The 26,415-nt window shown below is 35.3% G+C and overlaps 1 protein-coding gene across 1 annotated transcript; it reads left to right on the plus strand.

The window, feature by feature from the left end:
* The first annotated feature begins 598 nt into the window (after window positions 1-598).
* Window positions 599-19,985, plus strand: LOC104891019 (uncharacterized). The gene is made up of 6 exons (XM_010676655.4): window positions 599-1,080; window positions 11,009-14,696; window positions 15,994-16,581; window positions 17,648-17,817; window positions 18,622-19,162; window positions 19,263-19,985. The coding sequence occupies exons 2-6, from the start codon at window positions 11,024-11,026 to the stop codon at window positions 19,334-19,336; spliced, it is 5,046 nt and encodes a 1,681-aa protein (XP_010674957.2). The 5' UTR covers window positions 599-1,080; window positions 11,009-11,023; the 3' UTR covers window positions 19,337-19,985.
* Window positions 19,986-26,415: the final 6,430 nt, after the last annotated feature.

A 26,415-nucleotide genomic window follows, 5' to 3' on the forward strand; every position in this document is an offset into this window, starting at 1 on the left:
TTCTACTCATTTAAGAAAATGAGCAAACTTGAATGAGCACAAATACTTATTTACGAAAATGAGCAAATTTGAATGAGCACAAATTATGTAAATGAGCACTGCTCCACACCACCACCACCATGAACAAACTACTTTCTCTCTCATCAACAACTAGCATTATAATAACATGCAAATCAAATTATCAATATAGGAAGAAAAGAGAGAAAATTACAATCTCATATTCATCAAATCCTATAACTTGCAACCTGTGAAACAATTTCGAATCGTTTTGATTTCGAAATTTTAGATCTGGAAGTTTTAATTTCGTTATTCCGGTGAGAAAGAAAAGCGAGAAATAAACCACCATCGTTTTCGTCGGAAGAAGACGACGCCTTATCGACATAAATGAGCAGCAACAAAAGTAGCGGCAGCATCGCCGAAAAAAATGGCAGCGAAGCACACGGAAGAAGAGAATACACAGAAGAGGAAGAGGAGAGAGAGTACTCAAAAATACGAATGTGCCCCTGAAGTCCCAATTAATCACAAAAATGCCCCTGGGTGTACCATGCTCATGGTACACCCGGGTGTATCATGAGTGGACTCCACAACTCACAAGCTTGCTAGATAATTAACAGCAAAGACCCTATTGTATCTGATGCATTAGGTATTTCTCGAGAGTAGGGTCGCCTAATGTTTTTATCTTACCATATTTAAAAAAAAAAAAATTAGCTGCAACTCTACCTTCCATTAGGGAGGTCGTGCGTTCTTCTTGTACTTTGCATTAGTTGGGTTGGGTATTCCGGATGTTGAGAGAAGAGATCAACAACTTCTATCATCGGGCCTTTCTAGTGTTCGATCGAGATTAAAAATCATACCTTCTTATATGAGTTGTTCATATCTTTTTAATATTCCCCAAAGATAACCAAATATCTATCTTATGGAAATCCTTGTTTTTGTTTCCTAAACCAAGTGTAACTCTTCCATAAACCATTATAAATACCTCCCTCTTATACCAAGTTGAGAACCTTTCTCCCTCACTTTTTGTGCGCCACTACAGCCGTCGTATTTTGGCACAACCTTGCTCCATCTCTTCCAGTTTTGGTTAGTATGTCCTTCCTCTATTTGTACGTTTTTCTTATTCACTTAATTCGTTCGGATTTTTTTTTTTTTTTTTTTGGCAATATAATTGGCAATAATTCGTTCGGATTATAATTGGTGATTTATATGTAAGAAACATATAATTATGTTGAATCTTGTTACTTGTTAGATTAGTGACCATGTATGTTTGATAATAAATTTCTTCTAAAAAATTATTAATTATTAATTAAATATATTTATATGGCTTCCCTTGTAAAATTAATTCTAATATGGTCAGAGCGATAGGGATGAGGCGGGGTAGGCAGAGATAGGATGACTACATCTAATATCCTCACTTTGCCACACCTTCACCATGGTGATTGATGAGTATGATTTTCATCCCTATTCCTGTCTCATCTCTCCTGCAAAACCTCCCTCATCCCCACCTTATTAGGCGTATGTGGAGTGGGTCTCCACAAAACTCGTCACACCGACATCCCTAGGTACAAATATTTTAATGGATTTTCTCGTAAATTCACATGTTTTGGGTATTATGTCAACAAGATCCCATATAGTAATAAAAAATAATAATTTCAAAATTTTCAAGCCCTTAAAAAGTGGTAATATATCACCTATTATGCTTTGTTCTTGGCTATTAATTTGTTTTATTTTAATTACTATTGTATTTTTAATAATAAACAAATAAAATTTATCAATAAAGAATTGGTTTTATGTGAAGTTTTTGGTTATATAGCCTTTAATATTATTATGTAGTGTAATGTCTTTAAATTGTAAGGAAAAATGGTTTATATATGACACTAAGTACAACTTTGGTGCATGGAGTAGCACCAACTAAAGCAAAGTAACTCCATAAGGGAGAGTGGGCTCAAGTATCTAGTCAAACTTTTGTAGTCAATACCTAGAATTCAGAATCTTGTGACTCTAACTATATTTAGTGTTGGATACCTAGCTTTGGAATGGAACTAACAGGTACTCAGGTTTAGGGTAGTAATGATGCGAGTCGAGTTCGGGTTTAAGCCAGCTCGACTCAACTCGTTAGCATCTCGAGTTGAGTTTGAGCTAAGTCGAGCTCACTCGAATCGAGTTTTTGACCGAGTAGATTTCAAGTAGCTTGCAAGTGTCTCATGTTAAAAGTAACAATAAGGTAGAAAAATGTTGAATTTAGGTATTTTGTATTGATAATTGGGTATTCGAGCTTTTCACGAATTTTCAAGTCGAGTATCGAGTTGCTCAACTCGACTCACCAAGAGTTCAATTCGAGCTCACTGTAGTCGAACTTTGACTGAGTTTTGACCAAGTCGATTTCGAGTAGCTCGCGAGTTGTCTCCTCCTATTGCCACCCCTACTCGGGTATGCAATCGATTTTAGAGGATACCCCGTGGTTACTTGTTCCGGAAGATTGAGAAGTGGAATTGGTTGCAAACGAGTTTGACTTTTCAAACCCGGGACCTTACGAGTATTGAGCGGGTTCTGGTCTGGGTCTGGAATAAGGCTCTCAAAATTTACGCTTACCCTTAGTCACCCCACAATAGCAACCATACAAACGGGTGTGCACCATAACACGCGGTTTATCTAAGAGGTCGTATATAATTGTTGGAGCTACATAAGCTACTCCCTCAGCTTTTCTTTATTTGCTACATTGTTTTTACACACTATTTTAGATGTTTTTTAACTCTTAATATCTTTTTTTTAATAAAAATTATAATTTTTTTATATTATAAATTGACACATTGAGACAAATCTAACAAGACCAAACTTTACTATATTTTTACTTATAAAACATTTAAAATAATCGGTCAAAGTTGGTAGTTTGATTTTAAACTAGAAATGCAACAAATATAAAAAACGAAAAGTAACTATTTTACTTCATTTTCCAAAGTTGTCGAACTCTCTTGCCAAAGCATGGATTATGTCTTAAGGTGCACAATGCTCATTGTGCACCTAAAAAGAACATACCATTCATATAAAAGAACATGGATTTTTTTTCAACAACTTTTCTACTTTAAAAAAGATCACACGGCTTAAAATTAAAGAACATGTAAATCTATATTTATAAAAGAACATAGGTTATAAGAAAATGAACATATAGTAAATGAACATATACAGTTAAGGTAAAAGAACATATACCTTGTAAATTTAAATTTGAAAAAAAAAATATTTAGTTGCAAGTTAAGAAAACAAATAACAATTTTTTAGAACTATAAACTCTAAAAATGATAAAATAACGTAGTTTAGAAAAAGGTGCACCATGCTCTACATGCACTTGAGTGCATGTACTTATTTGCGCTCTCTTGCTATACAACCCAACGGAAATTCACGATTTTCGACAAGTGACCGGTTATTAACTGCACCCATTATTATAGTTGGTGTTGTAAAATTTGCTCACTTCGATTCGTGTTGTTATCAATACTAGGGGTGTAAGTTTGGTTTTCGGTTTGATTTTGGCTAAAATCAAACTGAAATAAATTTCGTTTTCACATCTGAAGTCCAAATCCAAATTAAAATACAATCCAAACCAAAGTAACCAAAATGAAATTAGAAAATCAAACCCAACTGAAAAAATCCGAAATTGAAGAAATCACTTCTTCCAGCATGTTGTTGGAGTTTTTCTCGGCGATTCTTGAGGGTAGTGAGAGAAAATAAGAGATTGAGGAGATAAAAAGTCGACTAGTGAGGAGACAAAATAAAGCTCAAAGCCTCAATCTTAGTAGAAGTTCTCTCGCCATTTTTAGAGCTTCGAGGAGAGAGAGTATGGATGACTATCTAGTCCAGATCAAACTCTAGTCCGCTTTGATCCGAAGGAAAAAATAATTTGAATCAGAAGCCGTTTAAAAAACCCGACATCGAGTCGGAGTAGGATCGGAGTCGGACCCATAAAAAATCCAATTATGACCTTAAGGCAATGAATCTTATTATTAATTTATATTAAAGTATTATGTATGTATAAACTGACTCTGACTTTGAGAAAATTGTATTGTATATAATTTTTCCATTGAAGAAATGATTGTTAAAAATTAATACTCCTTTTGTCATAGAAAGATCCGAACACTTATTGGAACACATATTTTAAGGAGATAAGTTGTAGTGTGGTTATCAAATTTATTTTATTTAAAAAGTAGATATAACAGAAGTAGGTGGAGTATTTTTATTAAAGGAAAGATAAAGTTGGGTAACTTTTCATTGATTAAAGGTAGAGTGTGGGCCAAAGGAGTATAAACAAACTATATATTTATAGTGGGATTATGTCAAATATGAAAGTGTTCAAATTAATTTGGGACAAACATAAAAAAAAAAAAAAAGTGTATAGACTATTTAGGGACGGAGGGAGCAGTAAAGTTTAGATTATTTGTACTATATAAGATTTCTTTATAATTATTAAACAATTATATTAATTATTAGATTATTTGTATTATAGAAGATTTTTCTATTTAAAAAATGGGGAGAAAAAAGTCGGATCGTGTCAGGTCGGACTCAAATTTTAAGTCGGATCAGACTCAGTTTTAAAATATGACTTCTTATAGGGTCCGAGTCGGATTATGCATAATACGATCCAAGTTCGACCATTGTCATCTCTAAGAGAGATAAGTTAGGAGATCCACATAGAAACGTAGAGAGAAATGACTATGAGGGGTGAAGGATTTAGGGTTTTAGATTTCAAGGAGTTAAATGGGCTTATATCTATGCTGGACATTCAAGTCCCATATAGCCATGTAAAAGCATTAGTTCGGTTCGATTTCTTTTGGTTTTAAGAATAAAAACCAAATTGAAAAAAAAATTCCCTAGTCCAAATCAAATTATTAACTCGATTTTTACCCAAATAATTTACATAGTTAGTTGATAATAACAAGTCATCATATATAGGCAAAATTAGATGAGATTCTACAAGTTGTGAGTTAAAATCAAGTCCATGTAGGGCGAGCTAATAGAAAAATCAAGATGATAGATTACACGTAAAGGCATTATTTACATATTCTAATCAGAATCTTGGTATTGGATCCTTACTATTCAAATCGTGTGATGAATCAGATTGCCTGCAAGATCATTCATGATCGTATAGGATCGATCACAATCACACAAATCGATATAAGATATATGTCTATGTCCGTTTGATGAATCAGATTGCCTGCAAGATCATTCATGATCGCATAGGATTGATCACAATCACACAAATCGATATAAGATATATGTCTATCTCAAAATAAGAAAAGACACAAGCCTAAAAATAAGCTTTATATTTTTAGAAAAGACACAAGTCTACAAATAAAAAAACACTTAATATGGGTGAATGTAAAGCTTAAACTTTATATTCTTCAATTTAAATATGTTTAATGTTCAATTCATTACTTGTGATAATGTTAATTTTAATGAAAAAAATTAAATACTATTATTTATATGTTCGGTTTGAATTTTTAGTATACTCCTACATGATTATTGACTATTCAAATTAATTTTAGAGGATCTTACTATCTAATCGTTATGATTCAATCCTACTCCCATCATCACCCCAATAACATTAGGTATATGGCTATGTGCATGGGTGATTGATAAAACGACTTTGGGTGGTGTTTTCTTGGCTCTTGACTATTTCATGTGGTTAAACAACTAGCAAAAATTTTTAATAGATGATTTTTTGGCAAAAGAAAAAGCCAATTTTTGAACCAAAAGATGAAACTTGTTTTTGTTGCTTTTTCTATTGACTTTTGACTTTTATTTTAACACTGAATAGCCAATAAAAACAACTATTATTGTCAAACACTTTATAAACAACAAAAATACCAATACAAGGGAAAGTCATATTTTGTTCTATATATGCCTACACACATTATTATTGTTAAGGTTTGCTTTTTTGAACTTAAGATTTGTTTTTTTGGTTATGGCAAAACAATACATGAATTGGTAATCATGGACATACTTGATTACTTGGGACTGAAGAAAAAAACATTGATAAAAAGGCTAAAGTTGATCGTAGCGGTTGACCTTATCTTTTCTTTTAACAAAATGTGCTTTACACTATTTCGGTGTATTGGACTATTTGTCAAATTCTATTGCTCGCCAAAGAATTTCAATGATGCCTCTTGTTAAAGGTGAATCGTCAACAAGTTTATTGTGCACACCTCTTGGCTAATAATAGTGATCAAACTTGTTTAGGATTCACCTCCCCCCTCCCCTCTAATGTCTAGCTTTGTTTACTTTGCCTTCCTCCATTGTCAAAAAAAGAAAAAAAATGTGCTTTACAATTATAAGTTTAGATTAATTGACTAACTACATTTAGTAATAAGTTATAAAAAAAATTGTTTACAAAGTTTTGTCGAAAGTACTTTGATTATAAACACAGCTTTATATGCCGGCTAGTAAACTAAACTTTTTTTTTGCCTTTTCTTACCTTTTTTTTTTGGTTTAAATAAAGGAGTTAGTTTCTTGTATTTCCTTTCTTCTTATTGTTAATTTTTTGTCTAAGTAAAGGAGTTAGTGTCTCGAACTTTCTTATTTTGATTTTTTTTCCTTTTCTTATTTTTGATTTCTCCACCGCTTTCAATATATAATTCACTAGCCTTCTTTGCACGCGATGCGTGCGTGGATTATTTTGGCAATTATTATTAAATTTTATTACAATCATCGTCATTAGTTCTAATTAAATATCATGTGGTGTAAATACAAATATAAAATTACTTGATGAAAGAGTTGTTTTCTTGGTATTTCTATTACTTGTTAATGGATATTGGTGTTGTTATTGCATTTCAAAGTTTAGGAAAAATTAAAATTTCATGTCTTTGTTTTTGTAATTGATTTAGAAACTGCTTTAGTTATGTTAATTTGTTCTTCAATCATAAACATTTTCTTTCACTACACATATTTTTATGAAAGTTTATTTTAGGTACTTTGAACTTCTTTTGATATACATATTTTAAATTAGTAAAGCCTATGATTGAAGAAAATCTCAAAGTATTAATAGGTAAGTATTTTATTGAATAAAGGGTTAAAAAATCTTTTCAAAGAGGGACATCATACCTCCCCTTGGCTTATATAATAGAGAAATTAACAAAAGAATGATAGAAGATAGATCTAAAGGTGCTAAAACTTAAATCACATGAAAAAAGGAATTGACACACCAAAAGTATTCCTAAAAAACCTTGAAAGTAAATAATAAAAGGGGAAATATGTGAAAAAAGACCTCATTTGTCACAAATTTTGCCAAAAAGCACCTTGTATAATTGCTTTTATGAGAAAGGACCTCATATAAGTATTTTTTCATTAAAATCCACACCTTAATACCCGATTCCAGCCAAATAGTCAAATTCCTAGCATGTGAGTTTTTTGGCACCTTCCTCTTAGAACATGAACCTCAAACACGTTATTTATTTTAGATTTTTTTTTGCCGCTTTTCAATTATTCCCATTTAGGGCTACTTGCTTGATCCCATCTAAAAATTAGCCTAAACTCCCAAAATTAATCCACCCTGGTTCTCATTTACCCAAAAAAAGGAAAAGAAAAACATAAAACCTAAAAAAGGGAGATTATCAGATTATCACACATATATACAAACAAACAATGAGATTATTAAAAAAAAATAAACAAATACCCAATTGAATTACCACACTATCTTCTAGAAACCAGAATCATATTGAAATCATTATGTGACTGAGAAGAAATTGGAAGAGAGAGAAAGAAGAAAGGTAGAATTGGTCCACAAATCATGCAATACACCATTTATGCCGTCTCTTCACCCTCATTACTTTTTCAATGCTTTACAAACATGGTAACACTAGATACAGTATCTACCACTAAACTGTATAGTTGAAGTTTAAATATGTGGGGATGGATTTCTCAACTTGGAAAATTTGCATATTAGCTCTAGTCATTCTAAGATAGAATGTAAGGTTCATCATGTTAAGGAACCCAATATCTAATGTGCTTGTTGAGCAGTGACCCTTTCAAAAACGCTGGTGTTAACAAGGAGGAGATGTGGACATATCTTGAGAAGTTATTAGAAAGTGTTGGTTTAAGTGGCATTTGCTTTTTCATGTGATAGTGAGTTCTTTATCAAGGGAAGTTCAGGTTGTGTTGATGGGATGAGTTATCTGCTTGTGCTAAAGGAAATGGCATAAATATAGATTCAGTTGGTGATGTTAGTGAGAATTTAATTATGTCGTTCAAATCTAATATGAGTAATGTTGTGCTAAGTTCTCCTTTTCAATAGCCAACGAAGAAAAAACAATATCAATTGCATAATCATCTTTGGTTACATCATAATATGGAGAAAAATAGTTAATCTTGCCAAAGGATCAACTCAAATAGAAGTTTAAACTGATGATTGGAGTCCTAGGAATAGTTATATATATTCTATCACGCCCCTCACGCGAGATCCCACTGGGCTTAAAGTGTGGCCTCATACCTAGCACTAAATATAATATTCCACTTAGAAAAAAGGGGTGTATGAGATTTGAACTCGTGACTTATATGCCATGCTAGCTCTGATACCATGTAAAAATAATGACGCGACTTAATTAGTTTAATACTCTAACAAATCTCAATTACTTCAGCATCTTGGGTTCCGCCAGATAATGGAGAAGAAAAATAGGATTCAAGTTGCAAGGAGATGTTTTAGTAAAGGGTATCCCAATGACCCAATGGCTAATTATATTATATGGTGTTGATTACTTTGTAAATATTTTGAGTTCATGAGTTTTTAAGTTGTTTTGTTTGATCTTGTTGTCTTGTCTGTTGTTTTTCAATTGTTAAACTTGGGTGTTGTTTCTAGGTTCTTTGATTTGGTAGTTGTGTGATGTTTTTAACTCTTTGTAGTGAATGTTGTTCACGGGCTTTAGTTGTATTTGTAGCGTTTGGCTTTGGCGTTTATGATATCGTCTTGCTGTTCATAGGGTTGTGTTGGTATTTCGATGTATGTTTTTTTTAACTCTATTATGAGTTTTAATAAAATGAAATAAATTATTATGTGGGGATAGAAAGAGGAAGTCATAACAGTTGAAGAGGCACAAGAAAAGACCAAAAATATTCTTGTAATGAACAGCAATAATATCGAAAGTTTGATATTAGGCTGAAATCTGGTGATAAGGTGAATAATTTAATATAAAAAGACTTGTATAAAAGTGTTTTCTCGGAACAACAATTAGATAAGATATTTTCTCACAAATTTGTCTAATGATACTTATAAAATATAAGCAAAAACTTAGAAAATAAAAATGTAGACGATGAATTTCCTTTTTCTACGCATAATACACTCGGTTCACCAGAGCATACCTGCTTTCGATAGATGAGTCTCCCGACAAGAATTTCTACATACGGTGAGACTCAAACTCGAGACCTTGCTTAAGCGGCATCAAATTGATTACCACTGGAGTCAACTCCAATTGGTAAATGAACAAAGAATTTCATGTCTTTTGAAACCTTAACCTAGAATTTTATATGAACAAAGAAGTTTACCGTTAGTCACTTCCGTTACCACAACTTTTTTTTTTGCTGCGCTTGTTCGTCTTCTTGACAAAAGCAAAATTGTTGGTTATCGTACTGTAAGTCCGAAACTGTAAGTTGTAACCCCCGCCCCTGTCTCGCGTAAATGCGTGCCAAACTTTTTGCATAATTCTCGCGCTTCTTCACCAATCACTAGGGTTGCTTATCGAGCGAGCCGAGCTCGAACATAGCTAGGCTCGGCTCGAGCTCGTGGCTCGTCGAGCCTAAATTCTGTAAGCTCGGCTCGGCTTGAAATGACCAATTAAAGGCTCGGCTTAGCTCGTAAGAAGCTCGACCCGTTATAAATCAATCCAAGGACTCAGCCCAAAGTATATTGCCTTGCACAGTTGCAAAGTCTAACTTAGGCCCAAAGTATTGCCTTATTCATATGCAAAGTCAAAACTTAGGCCCATTGCTAATATGCAAGGCCCGAGCTCTCACAGAAATGCACAAAACAAGTTGTAGACTATGGCCAAATTTGTCTTCATTATATACATGTTACTACCTTATTCCCTATTGTAAATTGTCAATGTGGGATCAGTTTGTTTACACTAAAAAAATTGTTTTACTGTATTTTTTTTTTTCTTCAAGAAACTATCTTCTTTTTTTGTTCAATATCTTTTTTCTAAGGCTTACTAGGACAATATGGGTAGAAAAAAAGTGATGGAATTATATATAGTAAAAGAAATAATTTTATGCTAATCCAAATTTTTAAACCTTGCATATTTAATGATTATCCAACATTATAAAATAAGACAAATCAAACAAAAAATATAATAAACTTAAAAGGGTAATAAGATTATATAGAAAAAAACAAAGTTGGTGTTTACTTTTTCTATCGATGTGAAACAATACTTTTTTACATAAAGTATTGCCTTATTCATATGCAAAGTCAAAACTTAGGCCCAATGCTAATAAGCAAGGCCCGAGCTCTCACATAATACAAGTGGTAGACTATGGCCAAATTTGTCTTCTTTATATACATGTTACTACCTCATGTCCCCATATGGGTAGAATAAAAGTAAGTGGAATTATATATAGAAAAAAGTATTAATTTTATGTTAATCCAAGTTTTTAAGCCTTGTATATTTAATAATTGTCCAACATTATAAAATAATAGAGGGGGAGAGAGAGGGTGAGGATTCAGAAGAGAGAGAAAAGAGTTTGGAATTTTATAATTAATGTCATGTCAATTTTTTCTTTTTTAATTAATGTCACATTACATTTTACTTTTATTTTTGGGGTTGATAACGGTATAAACCAAAGTTCAGAACCTTAAGTTAACCGACATCCATTTTAAGTATCCTAACGGAAACTTTTAAAAGTTCAATACCCTAACTGAAACTTTTAAAAGTTCAATACCCTAACTGAAACACTTTTTTCAAAGTTCAGTACCTCTTGTATCTTTAACTCGTCATTATTTTCTCTCCTAACGTTTCATAATTCTGCAAATTCCGCACAGTATTAATCTTCAACAATGGCAGAGCATCAACCACCATCTTCAACTCTAACCGACATGAAAGTCGCGATGTTAGCACTCAACAAACTCGGTGAAACCTTCAATAGTTTCCAGTCACAAGCATCCTCCATTTTCTCTCTCACCGAACAATGGAGTAGCTTGCAGAGTTCCTTCACCATGGTTGAAGCTTCATTAGCGAGTCGTGCGAAGGAACTCGAGTCAAAGGAGAGAGAATTTAGTAGCAAATTACAACGAGTTGAGAATTTCAGAAAGGAAGTTGAGTTGAGGCGGAAAAAGGTTGAATTAGAAGAGAAATCAGTGATTGCTAGGGTTAAAGAAGTGGAGATGAGAGAGAAAGGTGTGATTGAGAGTTATGAAGTGATTGAGTTGGAGAAGAGGCGGATTATTGAGAATCGTAAAGTAATTGATGGTATGGTGAAGAAATTTAGGGAGATTGAGGTGAAGGAGAAGGAAATAAAGTTGAGAGAAAGTGAAATTTGTGATCGATGCAGAGTGTTGGAGATGAGAAAGAAGGAGTTGGATGATCGTTGCGAAGTTATCGAATTGAAGGAGAAGGAAGTGAGTGAGAGTTTCTTGGTTTGTAAAAATGATCTAAAATTGAAGCAAGATGAATTGATCAAGAGTCGAAAATCGTTGATGTTGTTGGAGAAGAGATTGATTGAGCAATGTGCAGCATTGAAGTTGAAATCGGAGGGATTGATTGAGGGAGATAAGGTGTTGGAGTTGAAAGGGAAGGAAATTGATGAGAGTCGTAAACGGTTGGAGTTGATGAAGGAGGAGGTTGATGAAAGGTGTGGAGTTGTAGAATTGAAAGAGAAGGAATTGAGTGAAGGACGACACCGAGTGTTGGAGTTGAAGGAAAGTGAAATTAATGAGAGGTTTGGAAGGTTGGAGTCGATGGAGAAAGAAGTCGATGAACGTTTGCGAGTAGTGGAAGTGAAAGAAAAGGAGATAAGTGAAGGTTTCCGAGTATTTGAGTCGAAAGAGAATGAATTGAGTGAAAGATTGCGAGTGTTGGAGTTGAAGGAAAGTGAAATTAGTGAGAGTTTTGGAAGGTTAGAGTCGATGGAGAAAGAAGTTGATGAACGTTTGCGAGTAGTGGAAGGGAAAGAAAAGGAGATGAGTGAAGGTTTTCGAGTATTGGAGTCAAAAGAGAAGGTATTGAGTGAAAGATTTCGAGCATTGGAGTTGAAGGAAAGTGAAAGTAGTGAGAGTTTTGGAAGGTTAGAGTCGATGAAGAAAGAAGTTGATGAACGTTTGCGAGTAGTGGAAGGGAAAGAAGAGGAGATGAGTGAAGGTTTTCAAGCATTGGAGTCGAAAGAGAAGGAATTGAGTGAAGGACTCCGAGCAATGGAGTTGAAGGGAAATGAAATTAGTGAGAGTTTTGGAAGGTTAGAGTCGATGGAGAAAGAAGTTGATGAACGTTTGCGAGTAGTGGAAGGGAAAGAAAAGGAGATGAATAAAGGTTTTCAAGCATTGGAGTCGAAAGAGAAGGAAGTTGATGAACGTTTTGGCGTGGTAAGATTGAAAGAAAAGGAGATAAGTGAAGGTCTTGAAGGATTGGAATTGAAAGAAAAACAATTTAATGAGAGTTGCAAATGGCTGAGGTTGAGAGTGAAAGAAGTTGATAAACGTTTAGATATGGTAGAACAAAAAGAAAAGGCAATGTGTGAAGGTTTTCAAGCATTGGACTTAAAAAGAAAGGAAATCAATGAGAGGCGCGAAAGGTTGGAGTTGACAGAGAGGGAAGTTGATAAACGACTTCAAGCAGTATATTTGAAAGAAAAGGATATAGTTGATGGTCTCCGAGCATTGGAGTTGAAAGAGAAACAAATCAGTGAGAGTCGCGAAAGGCTGGTGTTGACAGAGAAAGGAGTTGATGAACGTTTACATATGGTAGAAATGAAAGAAAAAGAAATCCATGAGATTTGTGAAAGGCAGGAATGGACAGAGAAGGATATTGATGAACGTCTCAATAGAGTAAAATTGAAAGAAAAGGAAATGAGTGAAGGTCTTCGAGCATTGGAGTCAAAAGAAAAGGAAATCAGCGAGAGTTCTAAAGAACTAGATTTGATGAAGAAGGAAGTTGATGAGCATAGTCAAGCCGTAGAAGAGAAGGAAAAGGAAATAAATGACAGGTTTCGAGAGTTGGAGTTGCAAGAAAAACTACTCACTGAGAGTCGCAAAGGGTTGGAGTTGCTAAAGGAGGATGTTGATGAACGTTTTCGAACAGTAGAACTGAAAGAAAAGGAAATGAGTGACCGTCTCCTAGAACTTGACTTGAAAGAGAAAGAGATAAATGAGAGCCACAAAGACCTGGAGTTGAGACGGCAGGAAAGCGAGGAGCAGTTTCGAGCTGTAGAATTGAAGGAAAAGGAGATTAGTGAAGGTTTTCAAGCTCTGGAATGCAGTAAGAAGCAACTAAAAGAGAATCGCGAAAGACTGGAGTTGAAAGAGAAAGAAGTCGATGCATATTCGAATGAAGTGAAATTGGGAGAGAAGCGAGTTAATGATAGTGTTGAAGCTTGTGAACTTAGAGTGAAGCAAATGAAAGAGTATTCCCAAGGTTTGGACGTGAAAGAGAAGCAGGTAAGTCAGCGTCTCAGAGCATTAGATTTGAGGGAGCAGAAAATAAATGAGCACAGTCAAGTTCAAGAATCAAAAGAGAAGGAAATCAATGAGCAGTTTCAGGCTTTGGAATTGAAGGCGAAGCACATTGATGAGCGTTGCCAAAGTTTAGACTTGAAGGAGAAACAGATTTGTGAGAGTTGCAAGGCGGTTGAGCTGAAAGAGAGGCAACTAGATGAGGGTCTTCAAGCTCTTGAATCGAAAGAGAAGCAAATAGATGAGAAATACATGGAGATGGAGTTGAAGCAGAAGAAAGTTAATGATCAATGCAAAGCATTGGAGGAGAAAGAGAAGCAGATAAGAAGACGTCGTCGAGCACTGGATTTGAGAGAACAGCTAAATAATAAGCGTTGCCTAGCTCAGGAAGCTGAAGATAAACAAATCAGCGAGAGTTCTACATTTGTAGACTTAAAAGAAAAGCAAATGAATCAGAGTACCAAGGTGGTGGAGTTCCAGCAGAAGCAAGTAGATTGCACTAGTAATATGCAGGCTAAAGTTATATCGAACAACAAATTGGTGGATCGTGATAATGGCAGTGAGGCCGAGATTATTCAGCTTTGCATGACCATGAATGGAAAAGCCTTGCGGATGTTCTTGAATGAGAGAGTTAATGAGCATGAAACAATGAGGGAAGAAATCAGTAGTGCACTTAAGTTGTTGAAAGACCCAGCAAAGCTAGTATTAACAGCCGTTGATGGATTTTTCCTGCCTCGTCTAAGGAACGATAATTTGGCATATGAAGCAAATGCTAATAGGAAAAGTTGTGTACTACTCTTGGAGCTGTTGATGAACATAAAACCCTGTATTAGTGAAGCTCTGAGAAAAGAGGCTGTTAAGGTAGCCAACGAGTGGAGAAATAAGATGAAGGACGATGAAGGAGAAAGTGATATTGTGGTGCTGGGTTTCTTGTTGTTCTTGGTTACTTATGAGTTATGGTCAAACTTTGAGATGAAAGAACTCCACAGACTATATAAGATAATCGATCAGCATAGCATGGCACCAGAATTGAGCCTTAGGCTTGGCGTTTCAGAAGCACAAAACGGTTGATCTTCTTTATCTTTTTAGCTTATGTTTCCTTTTCTTCCCCTGCTAGTAGAAAGTGGCACCTAATATGATATGCTTCTGTATATTGCTGCATGATGCATTATGTTTGATAGTCGTCTACTCACTTAATTCGTAGGTGGCTCTACTGGTTTCATTATTTTGCTGGGAATGAATGGGTAGGGGAGCCTTGCAGTAGAAATGCATACGTCTATAACTTGTTTTTCGACTGAGAAAACTCGTTGCTTCATCTTACTAGATATAATACTAACTAGATGCATCAGCTATAGGGATTCCAACCCAATCTGGATCCGATCCTAGTCCGATCCAAAGGAAAAAATCTAAGTCGACTCCGACAAAAAAGTAATCCGACTCCGACTCCGTTTAAATAGTCCGACTCCAAGTTGGAAGAGGGTCGGAGTCGGATCTTATAAAATGATCCGACATCCAAATTTGACTCTGACTTTGAGTCAATCAATACTTTTTTCTTATTTATGTTAGTGTATTATTTATGTATAACCTGATTTCGACTTTCAGCCAATTGTATTATATAGGATTTTCCCATTGAAGAAATGATAGTTAAACATAATAGTAATCTTTAGATTATTTGTACTATATAAGATTTCCATATGATTATTAGAAGGAATTGTAATAATTAGATTATTGTATTATAGAAGACAATTATATTATAAAAAATGGGCTGAAAAATAAGTCGGATCGGATTTGGAGTCGGATGTTCGGATTTTAAGTCGGATCGGATTCGAGTCTTCGATTTTAGTTCGGGTCAGATGCGGATTTTCGGATTCGGATGTCAGAGTCGGACTCGGATTTAAAATCCGACTTCTTGTAGGGTCAGAGTCGCATAACCTGGTTCAAGTCCGACTCGTTGCCAATTTGCCATCCCTAATCAGCTATAATGCTATACTGTATACTGAAAGTTCTTCTGTGTGATTTATTAAGTGGGAAACTATTAAGTAGTAACCATCCCAATTCCCAGGTTATATTGCATTGAAAATAATTTTTTGCTCTGTTCTGCATCCTGACAAGTTTAATTCATGCTTTTTTCAGAATGTTCTAGATGCTTTAAGTTGCTACTGAGTTCTTATTAATGATATTATGACATGGCCTTGGACTTTGGTTGTTGTCTATTGTCATGTTCTCCTTTCAAGCTTTTCTAATTCTAGTTTACTCACATCTTCTATTTCATGTTTTTACGCCTATCTGTTTCTTCTCTGAGAACTTTTAATAATATTGAAGACTTTCAAATGTTTATTGCTGATTCATGTTTACTTCCTTAGGGCGCTCCAGTGGGGCACAATTTGAAACTGAGGAGCCTCTGCCAGAGACTTTGCCAGTGGCAAGTGCCATCAGCTTGTCCGACGATATACATATGTTGTGCAGAAATATGGACACTAATGGTGTAAGATCATATCTAATTCAGCGTGTCAAGGAGTATGACATGTTGGATGATAAGATTTTGGATTCTCTTAGGTTAGCATCAGATCCAGCAAAGCTTGTTCTGGATATGATGCAAAGTTTATACGAGTTGGACTGGAAAGAAGTTCCAGTGGATGATTTTGCAGCTGGCTGCATATTTATGTTAGTACAGTTGATGAAACTAAGGGCTAGTATTTCCTCATGTGTAAAAGAAGAAGCGAAGAAATTTGCTGACATTTGGAGAGGATTTTTGGAGAAGCAGGGTAAATATATGAAGAATTTTGGCTTTTTGCAGTTCTTGGGTTCATATAAGTTAGTGGACTCCTATGATGCTGATGAACTTTTTTCACTTTTTGTAACCTTATTTGATGATGATGATGATGTTGTTTATCTGCCTGATAAAATTCCAATTCTATGCGATGCGTTGGGACTGACAAGGAAAATTCCAGGTACCTGAAACTGTCTTTTTTTTTCCAGAATTTTTTGTCTCAATATCCAGTTTTACCTTTTGTTGGGTTAGAGGAGTTTACTTTATTTAAGGGTATTCTTTCTCGCTCCCTCCCTCAAAAAAAAGGAAAATGAAATGAAAAAGGGGGAAAGTAAGAGAGTAGCCAAGAATTTGCATGTGGTAGAAATACCAAATCGTTTGAGTTGGACACTTATGCTTTGCAGCAATTTTACATGTGAATTACTATCAAGCTAAGAAAGATAAAAAGCTTGTGGTTTGAGCCTCTTTTGCATTCATGGGCAGCTTAAGTTCTTTTTTGAAAATTATACTCTAAAAGTTAACGTTAATTCTCTTGTGAATTACTTGAGTATCAAAGCTGACATTCCAATTACCTTCTGCAAATAATAATTGTTACCTTTAATAGTTGTTTGATATCCTAGTGGAATGGAAACAAGTGAGAGGTTTATGATTGAGGAAGGAAACGTGATTTGTTTCCACTAGTTTGACAAGGATTACAAATGGGGGATTATGTTTCCCTCTGGAAATGGTATTTGTTACTCAACACTCATACCAAACAATTAGAAATGGAAACGCTTATTTGAATCCATTTCCTACATCAAAATTTCCCATCAAACACCCTCTTAGTATATGTGTTCATCACTACAGCCTACAGGATCTGCTTTGATGAATTTTGTTGACAATTTGCTCATCTGTATGGAGTAATAAGCAGGTTCATCATCCTTTCTCTCTTTCTTATCATGCTAGATTGCTACCTTCTATGGCATACGTTTACTTCCAACTAGAAGTTAAAGAGTATCTGACTACTCAACTTTAGAAGAGTGACAAGTGCAGAGAATACTTCTAGCTTTAAGATCTTTGGCTCTCTATGATCCCTTTTTTTCTTCTTCTAAAGTGTCTGGATTACAAGCTACATTGTTTTCCCTGTTCACATGGAATTAAATATATTGATAGTCAATAACAGTTGTCTTTTGAACATGTTCGAGGTTATCATATTGTGACTTTGTCACAGGTTATCTGACTGTAGATTGTTTTGTTTCATATCACAGATCTTATCCGATCTCGGATTTCGGGAGATAAATGGCTGCAAGCTGTTAGGTACATATGTGCGTTTAATATGCAAGATGCTTTCCCATTAGTTCCTCTATTTAATGCTAAATTGGAGCATATCCAGAAGAGCGTAGAGGAGATCCTCAAGAAAGGCAGCAGAACAGCTCAGGTCATTTATCATTTTTTTTTTCTAAAAATTGTTCTATGCCTTCCAATCTGCTTTCATTTAGTGTTTTAAAGCACCACTTCTGTGTATAAAAATGCTGCAATCAGTCTGTCCATTCTTTCTTTCCCCTATCAGTTGTCTTTGATTTACAACCATTAATAACTTTTTTTCGGGGGTTTTGGATCTCCTGCGGTTCTAGTTAATATATAGTTGAATGACAAAAGTTTGAAACGGAAAAAGGGAGAGATATAGATATGTGATGAATAAACACCCTAAAAGCGATGAGGTAATTGCATGCTCATAATCGATGAGGTAGACTGAGGGGTTGGGTTGGTTGTTGGAAATGAAGGTTAAAATGCGCTTTCACCCAGGAAAAGCCATTGATAGCTGATAAATTTGTGAGAGAAGGCTGCAGTATTTGTTATTTTTGTTCCATGCTTTGGCTAATTGCGTTTATGCTGTGTGAGGGTGAAATTGTATCTGCCCCTCTTCAGTAACTATTTAATGTTTGAGTGTCTTAGCTATCTGTTTAATGAGCACCACCACAGCACTATGTTTCTAATGAACAACACACCACTGCACTATGTTTCTAATGAACAACACCACATCTGGCTCACTTTTAAACGTTGCATCTGGGGAATGAAATCGATTGCATTGGTCATATTCGATACATTGAATCTCCAGTTAATCTTTGTTAGCTCAGTTTGCTATTCCTTTCTATATTTTGTTTCTTTTCCCTTCTTGTTTGATCTGTAGTTTTCAAGTTCTCCTTTATTGGTCTTGTCACTGATTTGAACTCTCTTGCAGGATGATGCTGCCTGTATGGAGTTAACTGCCCTGAAAACTGTAGTTAAATGTATTTCCAACTTCAAGCTTGAATCCATCTATTCACCTGCTTCCCTCGAATCACGCATCAAGTGGTTAGAAAAGGATAGGAAAGAAAGAAAGAACAATGCACATACATTTACAATAGACAAGTGTTCAAACATCGAAAAGACTGGAGTAAAGGAGATGACAGCAGAAATAAGTAATTCTCCAGATCTTCCCTCTGACCCCCAATCTGATAAGAAACGCCCTGTAAACTTAGCGCCACCAAATGAAGGAAAGCGACCTAGGGTAGGTGTTCATTATCCTCATATTCCTAGCCTTTCATTTGAACAGCCTTCCCATGTCTACTCCTATGGATATCCTGTTAGGCCACATCAACAACCTTCACCTGCTATGAGTCTGTCTGGCTATCATTATGGTGCCTCTGGTGCCATGTATGGCTTTCCATTTTATACAAACTCGGGAGATTATGAGGTTGCTGGAATTTACCCTGTTGGCGCGCCTACATACTCTGCTGATTGTAAGCCAATCATCTCTGTTAAAAGCTTGTTTTCACTCATGTTTCATCGTGTAAGCGCTTGACCTATTTTAACGTAATTGATTTACTTGTATATTCACAGCGAGGAGTCAATCTCACAGAAGAGCACCACGTGATGATTTCATGGCAGTACAAACAAATGGTTATTGGAGATAAGGTTAAGTATATGATTTTCTTTTGTACATAGAATTTGATCTTCTAAGTTAAAGTACTCCGAATGGCCACTCCTGCAAGATCAACTGTGAGATGAGACCAATGTGTGAACTATTGCTAAAGCCCAGTAATAGATATCAAGCTCATACGTAGCTAGTAGTAATGGAAGTATGCTATGGTCGTTTTACTCGTGTACATATTCCTCTTGAACGGGCAGATGTGTTTATCTTATTCTTTTTGCTCAAATTGACCATTCTTTGTGTATAATTATATCAACAGTGATAGAGACATAGAGTACAAATGAAGGGTGCCAAAAATTGCTGAACTTTCACTCGGCTAAAATCGTTGGAAGCTGTGTAAGTAGGGGGTAATTACGAGTTTAGCCGAGCTTGGACACGTATTGAAGTTTGACTTTTCACCTTTACATCCGAACTTGATACCCATCTCTAGTTTTCTCGAGTTGAATTGTATCAAGTTTAATTTAGTTAAAAGTTAAAACTTAATTTGAGTTTGTAAATTGTGACCAAGCTAGATGCCCTTCTAAAAGTTCAGTAACACCAGTGTTAAGTATGCGCTAATTTTTATTATTAACTAGTTTTTGAACCTCGGGTAATTATAATTTTTCAGGTATTAATATTTTATTTTACAATTAGTCAATTATGACATCAAACATTACTTGATTTACTGCGTGGCTACATTAGTAGAAAAACAACGAAGTGCACCGGATGTAAAGCGAAACGACGCAAAAGGGTAATTTGCGTCGCACATGAAGAAGAGTGCGACGCACATCATGGGTACATGAGCACCAGGATGAGCTATTTGTGTCGCATGTAACAGAGCTATGTTGCAAAAGTCCAATGTGCGTCGAACCACGTGGCACAAACGATGCAAATAGTCTCCTCCGCGAAAAAAGAGAATTACACTATCTGTGCACATGCTTGTGCGGGTGCGTTGCAAAAGACCCATTTGTGTCGGACCCTTGGCCCCATCCGACGCAAATTCGGCTTTTCGAAAATAATATTTGCCTAGGCGCCAACAGGAGGATTCGTATTTTGGAGCCCTAAGTTACCCAAAACCTCTCGCCTGCCATTATCTCTCACCTGCAAACTCACCTGCCATTATCTCACCTGCCATTATCTCGCCGGTGCTCCCTCACCCTCGTCGGCGACGTTGATTCTCCGGCGAACTCAACATAATCTCCGGCAATCTTTCTCATTATATCTGACTTTCACTTTCTCATTCTCGGTGCGTGCGTGCGTGCGACTTTCTCATTTTTCGCCCACTTCGCCGGCACTCTCTCTCTCGCTGGCGCTCCCTCATCCTCGCCGGCGACGTTGCAGATTTGCACTTCCTCTATCTCTTCTCGGTGTGTGCGACTTTCTCTCTCTCGCAAGGGTAGGTGCGTGCGACTCTTCTCGGTGCCGGCACTTCTCTCTACATCGTCCTGCTGCCGCCATCGGTCTCGCCGCCAGCAATGTATGTAATTATTGTTTTAAAAAAAAAAAAAATTGTATTAATGTACATTAATCATGTTTTTTCAACTTATCTTAATTTTTTTAGGGGCTGCTTTGAATAATCTTAGTTCTAGTTTTTGTTAAGGTGTTAAAATTAGAATTCAAATCATGATAAACATGTGTGAAATAATTTTGAGATTTAATCTAGGATGTTTGTAGCTTATGAATTTGAATTTGTATAGTTTGTGTAGTGTACATGTATAGTTTTTTTAATACTCACCTTAAAATTATGTGTTTCGATAATGAGTTAGAATTCTTGAATGCTCTCTTTAGAACTATGTGTTTCGATCATGAGTTAGAATTCTAGAATGCTCACTTTAAAATTTGAAACTTACAGATTTTTTTTACTTTTTCAAAATTTCAATATCATCGGTGCTTTGACATACTAAATGACACCATAAGATGATGGTCCTCACCTTTAATAAGAAAAGTGGAATATATTATGATTTGCATTTAATATTATACTTGTAAGGGAGAATAATTTTTTTTTATAAAACAACATTAATTGAAGTTGTTGGTAACATGTGTTGATTGGTTCAATTAGGGATGGCAACAGATCGGACTTAGATCGGATTATGCATAATTCGCCTCCAACCTTGCAAGAAGTCGGATTATAAATCTGAGTCCTGTTTCGAAAATCCGAATTCGACTTGAAATTTGAATCCGACCCGACTTGAAATCCGAACATCCGACTCTGAATCTGATCTGAACATCCGACTCCGAACACGATCCGACTTATTTTTCTGCCCATTTTTATAATTGAATAGTAATCTATAATACAATAATCTAATCATTACAATTTATTATAATAATCATATGGAAATCTTATATATTACAAATAATCTAAATATTGCTTATATCTTACAACCATTTCTTCAATGGGAAAATTCTATATTAATTGGCTGAAAGTCGAAGTCATGTTATACATAGATAATACATTAACATAAATAAGAAAAAAGGATTGATTGACGCAAAGTCGGACTCAGACTCGGATGTCGGATTATTATATTAGATCCGACTCCGACCCTCCTTCGACTTGGAGTCGGACTTTTTAAACAAAGTCGGAGTCGGACTACTTTTTTATCGGGGTCGACTCGGATTTTTTCCTTTGAAGCGAACTAGTGTCGGATCTAGACTAGGTTACCATCCCTAGGTTCAACCAATAAAAAAACTTAAATGAACAAATATAACCAATAGTATTGCGAGTTATATATCTTAGGTAGAGGTAATCAAGGTGAGCCTCTCCCGAGAATCGACTTCATTTGTTTTGAAATGGAATCTATTCCGGATTAAGAGAAAAAAATGATGAGCAAAAAACGGGATTTTTGGCTCCGCTGTTGCGCGGCCTCCCCCTCTTTGAAAGCGCTACCGGTGAAGAAGAAGAGGAAGACGCCATGTTCAAGGGCAGTGAATTCTTATTGTAATTGCAACTTTCATTTGATCGCCCCAAAAGGGAATGGAATGAAGCTTTAGGTAAAAAAGGGTAAATGACTAGGCGTGGCATTTCCATAGAGTACAAGGAAATTTGAATTCATGTCCTTCTTACCTTAGTTCAATATCCCGCTTCTTGCTCAAAAATGAAGAAAGACTTGTCGAAATCATCGGTTGTGTTGGTCCGAGCGCGTTTTGATCCGCGAAGGCAATCGCTCGGATGTTCCCCTAACCCAACCCGGGAACGGACCGGAGGGAACCGCAGCCGGAATGGTGCATAAGGAGGCCCTCCCTACTTCAGTGGAAAGGGGGGATCGCCTTTCACATCCGCTCCTCTAAAACTACCTTTTTGAAAAACTTCGGGCCACATGCAACCTAGATTTGAAAAATAGGCAAAATTTCGATCCGGTCCGGGAACGGCCCAAAAAGTCCGCTAGGCTCGGCTCGAAATAATGGGCTTTGGCGCAAATTTTTTAGCCCAAGACGGACTACTTTTTTGGTCAAAGCCCGGCCCGACCCATGATCACCTCTAATCTTAGGGTTGAGAATTTGGTCAAATTATGGTTTTAAGAAGATATTTTTGAAAGTTTTTATTTTTAGGGAAATATTTTGAGAGTTTTGGCAAAACCAATAATAATTTTTTCTCTATACATCAATATAATTTTTTTGTCAATAACTATCTCACTTACACTCTTTTTTGCGAGAAATTATCTTATTTACAAAATTTTGTGCAAAAGTACCTTTGTTATGTTATTGTTTGTTGACCACTACCTAAAAACTTTTTCCGACGTTTGACTTCATTTTTCGGTGAGTAAAACTCATATGCAAGTCACACAACTTGTTATTTCCTTATTTTATTCTCCCTTCTATTTTTCCCTCCCTTTTGTAAAATATATCTTCTTACCTAACTAAGGAATGCAAATGGGTTTTGTATAAAATAAAAGCGAGAATAATATAGAAGTGAAGAATAAAATAAGGAAAATAACAAGTCACATGACCTGCACAAGAGTTTTACTAACCGGAAATCTACAACCAAACGTTGAAAAAAGTTTGTAGGTAGTGGTCAACAAACAATATTGTAACAAAAGTAGTTTTGTACAATTTAGTAAATAAGATATCTTTCTCATAAAAAAGAGGATAAAAAGTTAATTATGGAAAAAAAAAACATATAGTATAATCTACTAGTATAAATTGGTCTTGTTCTTAGTTTATCGCGATGTCGGATTGAAAATTGATTTGATGTATCAAAAGTTAGCATTGAGTAGATGAAAATGATATGTAACTATAGTTCTTTTATTCTACTCCCTCCGTCCCAAAATATATTTCTCATTTCTATTTTAGGTGTCCCAAAATATAGTTCCCATTTTCATATTTAGTTCTACATTTTTTCGTAATTTATCTAGAAAAATTGTGTCCGTCCCATCATTTATTTGCTTCTTGAATTTTGTTTTTTCCTTTGTTTATTTAACCAAAATGTTAAAATTAATGCTCTTTCACCAATTATTCTTCATTCTCTCTCCTAAAATCATCTTTTCCCATACACCATTTATTTAAATAAACAAAAAATCTTTACTATCTCTCTTAGATTCTACTTACATAAATTACCGTGAAAAAAGGGAAAATGAGAACTATATTTTGGAACGGATGGAGTATTAAAAAAAACTTTGCATTAAATGAAATATATTACTGTAGTTAAATGAAAATTGAAGTCCTTGTTTAGTAAAGAGAGGTTTGGGGCAAGATTAGAGGGTTGAGCTCGTATTAGAAAATTTTACTAGTCAAACCTCTAATTTGAGTGTTTGGTATAAATAGGTTTTTAATTAAGCTTATGGAGCCCAAAAAATTCTTTTTGAATAAGTTGAGGGGAGGAGCCTTTTGACATTAAAGGTTAGGGAATGAGTGGAGCAATTACATGTATATCCTAAAGTTGTAAAAAATTACATTAATAAATACGAAAGGTATAATAATAGCCTATGCTCATGTCCTTGTTGGTCATTTTACACAATAATGTAGCAATCGGCTATCAGCTACTTAAGAAACATCTTTATACAATCAACAACTAATATAATCAACTAGTCAAATCATCTAATACAATGAGCTAACAGCTATCCGCATACTGCCAAACAAAGCTTAAATATTTTGTATAGTTTACATTCCGCATTTATTAAACACCCCCTATATATTTTATACGTACTAACGTTATTTTTTTACCTCAAAAATACCAAAATTTTAGAACTTTTGAAGAGGGACCGAACCATTTTTGTGTCCCCACTATGGTGGAACCGATCCGTTTTTGTGTCCACACTATGGTAGAACGGACTGATTTTTTTCGATTCCATCAAAGTAGAACCAAAAAAATCTCTACTATGATGGAACCGGAAAAACAATTGGTCCCACCTTAGTGGAACCGAAATTTTTGTTTACTTTTCTGAACACTAATTTTTTTAGAAAAATCTCAAAGTAGGGGAGGAAGAAGGGAAAATGAGAGAAAAAGAGGAATAGATGGGGGTTTGCGCGGGGGAGTTTTGGGGGGTTGGGCTTGGGTTGAGGGGGATATGGCTGTGTATCGGTCTAAAATCGGACTGAAATCGGAATCACAATTTTTCCCGAACCGAGAAAAAGGACCGTAACTAATCGGTTTGGTTCCTTTTTCACCAAATTTTGTGATTTATTTTTGCAAATTTTCGTTTTTTTTTTTTTTTGTTTTTTCCCTTTTTTTATACGTCCTCCGTCCCCAAATAGAGTGCTCATTTCTTTTGGGCACAAGTATTAAGAAGAAATCATGTGTAGGACCTTAGTTGTATTATATCACAATTAAATAGAAAAGTTTGTACAGTTTTTTTAAATTGTTTATTAAGGAGAGAGAATGTGGACCATATGGGAAAGTAGGTAATATTATAAAAATTGAAAGCAAAATAATATTTTAATTGGTAGATCCATACCAAATAAGGAAATGAGAAATCTATTTGGGAAAATATAAATGAAAAAATGAGCACTCTATTTAGGGACGGAAATATTGTAAGTCGAAAAATTAAAAGTTGGAAACTTTTTATTTCAAAACAGCTAATAAGAAAACGAAAATTGTTTTATGCTTTCTCCATACTCTTTAAATTGCAGAACCAAACGAGGCTAAAGTTTAATATGTACTAAAAAAGATGAGAGAGAAAGTTAGAGAGATAAGTAAACTTTTCCTCTCCCCTCAGCCCCAAGCCCGTAAAACCCTAGTTCAACGCAAAAAATCCCCAAATCAATTGTACTTGCTATTTGCCCAATTTTTTAGTATTCAATGCTTATTAAGAACTCAAGATATGTCGTTAAGATTAATTGTGGAGTTTCGATTATCCAAAATTTCTCCTAATCTGCTTTCTCTCTTCTGTCATAATTGCGATTTTAGCCACCCTAGTTGTAGGCCTGCTCAATTAATCTTTCAATTTTGGTAGGCCTATTCGTGTAGATCTGGAGTTAATTTGTTGCTGAAGTGTTCCAAAATCTTTAATCCTCTGTTAATTTGGATGAGGTGGATCCAATTTATTAGCTTCAAGTACAAATTGCATCTTAAATCTAGGGTTTTCTGGTTGTGGGATGTGATGGGTCATTTATCTCATCTAGTGAGAGAGAGTGTTCTTAAATTTTTTTGGTTTTCTGTAATCATTTCGCTATGGGTAACCTATTTCTCAATTACTTGGCGTGCTGTTCTTGGAGCTTTATCCATAATTTCAGAATTCGCATTTAATGCGATTAGAGGTTTCTCTGCTGCTCCTCGCTTGTGGTTTTGTGTGAAAGGTATGTGAGTGTGGTATTTCTACTATAAATTGGCTTCATCCCAGGTAAATTGGTATATCTCATTCTTTTGCTTCCTTACAATCGCTATATCTTGTCTTTCTAAATTGTGTCATCAAAATTTGCTTCCTTCATTCTGTTTGGTTTTAGTTTGTATTATGGTTTCTGATTCATCTTTTAAAGAAGTACTTCTTAAAAATGCTGGTATTGAGAATACTGTTTTTGGGGATAGTGTAAACCCTAAAATAATTGATCCTGTTGCTAATTCTGAAAAGAATGTTTTGCATGATGCCTGTTTTGACCCCCCTGGTCCTCCCTCTTTCCCAGAGGCGATCATCTTAGATGATCTTCCTCAAG

The sequence above is a fragment of the Beta vulgaris genome, chromosome 4 (genome assembly GCF_026745355.1).
Source record: "Beta vulgaris subsp. vulgaris cultivar EL10 chromosome 4, EL10.2, whole genome shotgun sequence".
In the NCBI taxonomy this organism is placed as follows: Eukaryota; Viridiplantae; Streptophyta; class Magnoliopsida; order Caryophyllales; family Amaranthaceae; genus Beta; species Beta vulgaris.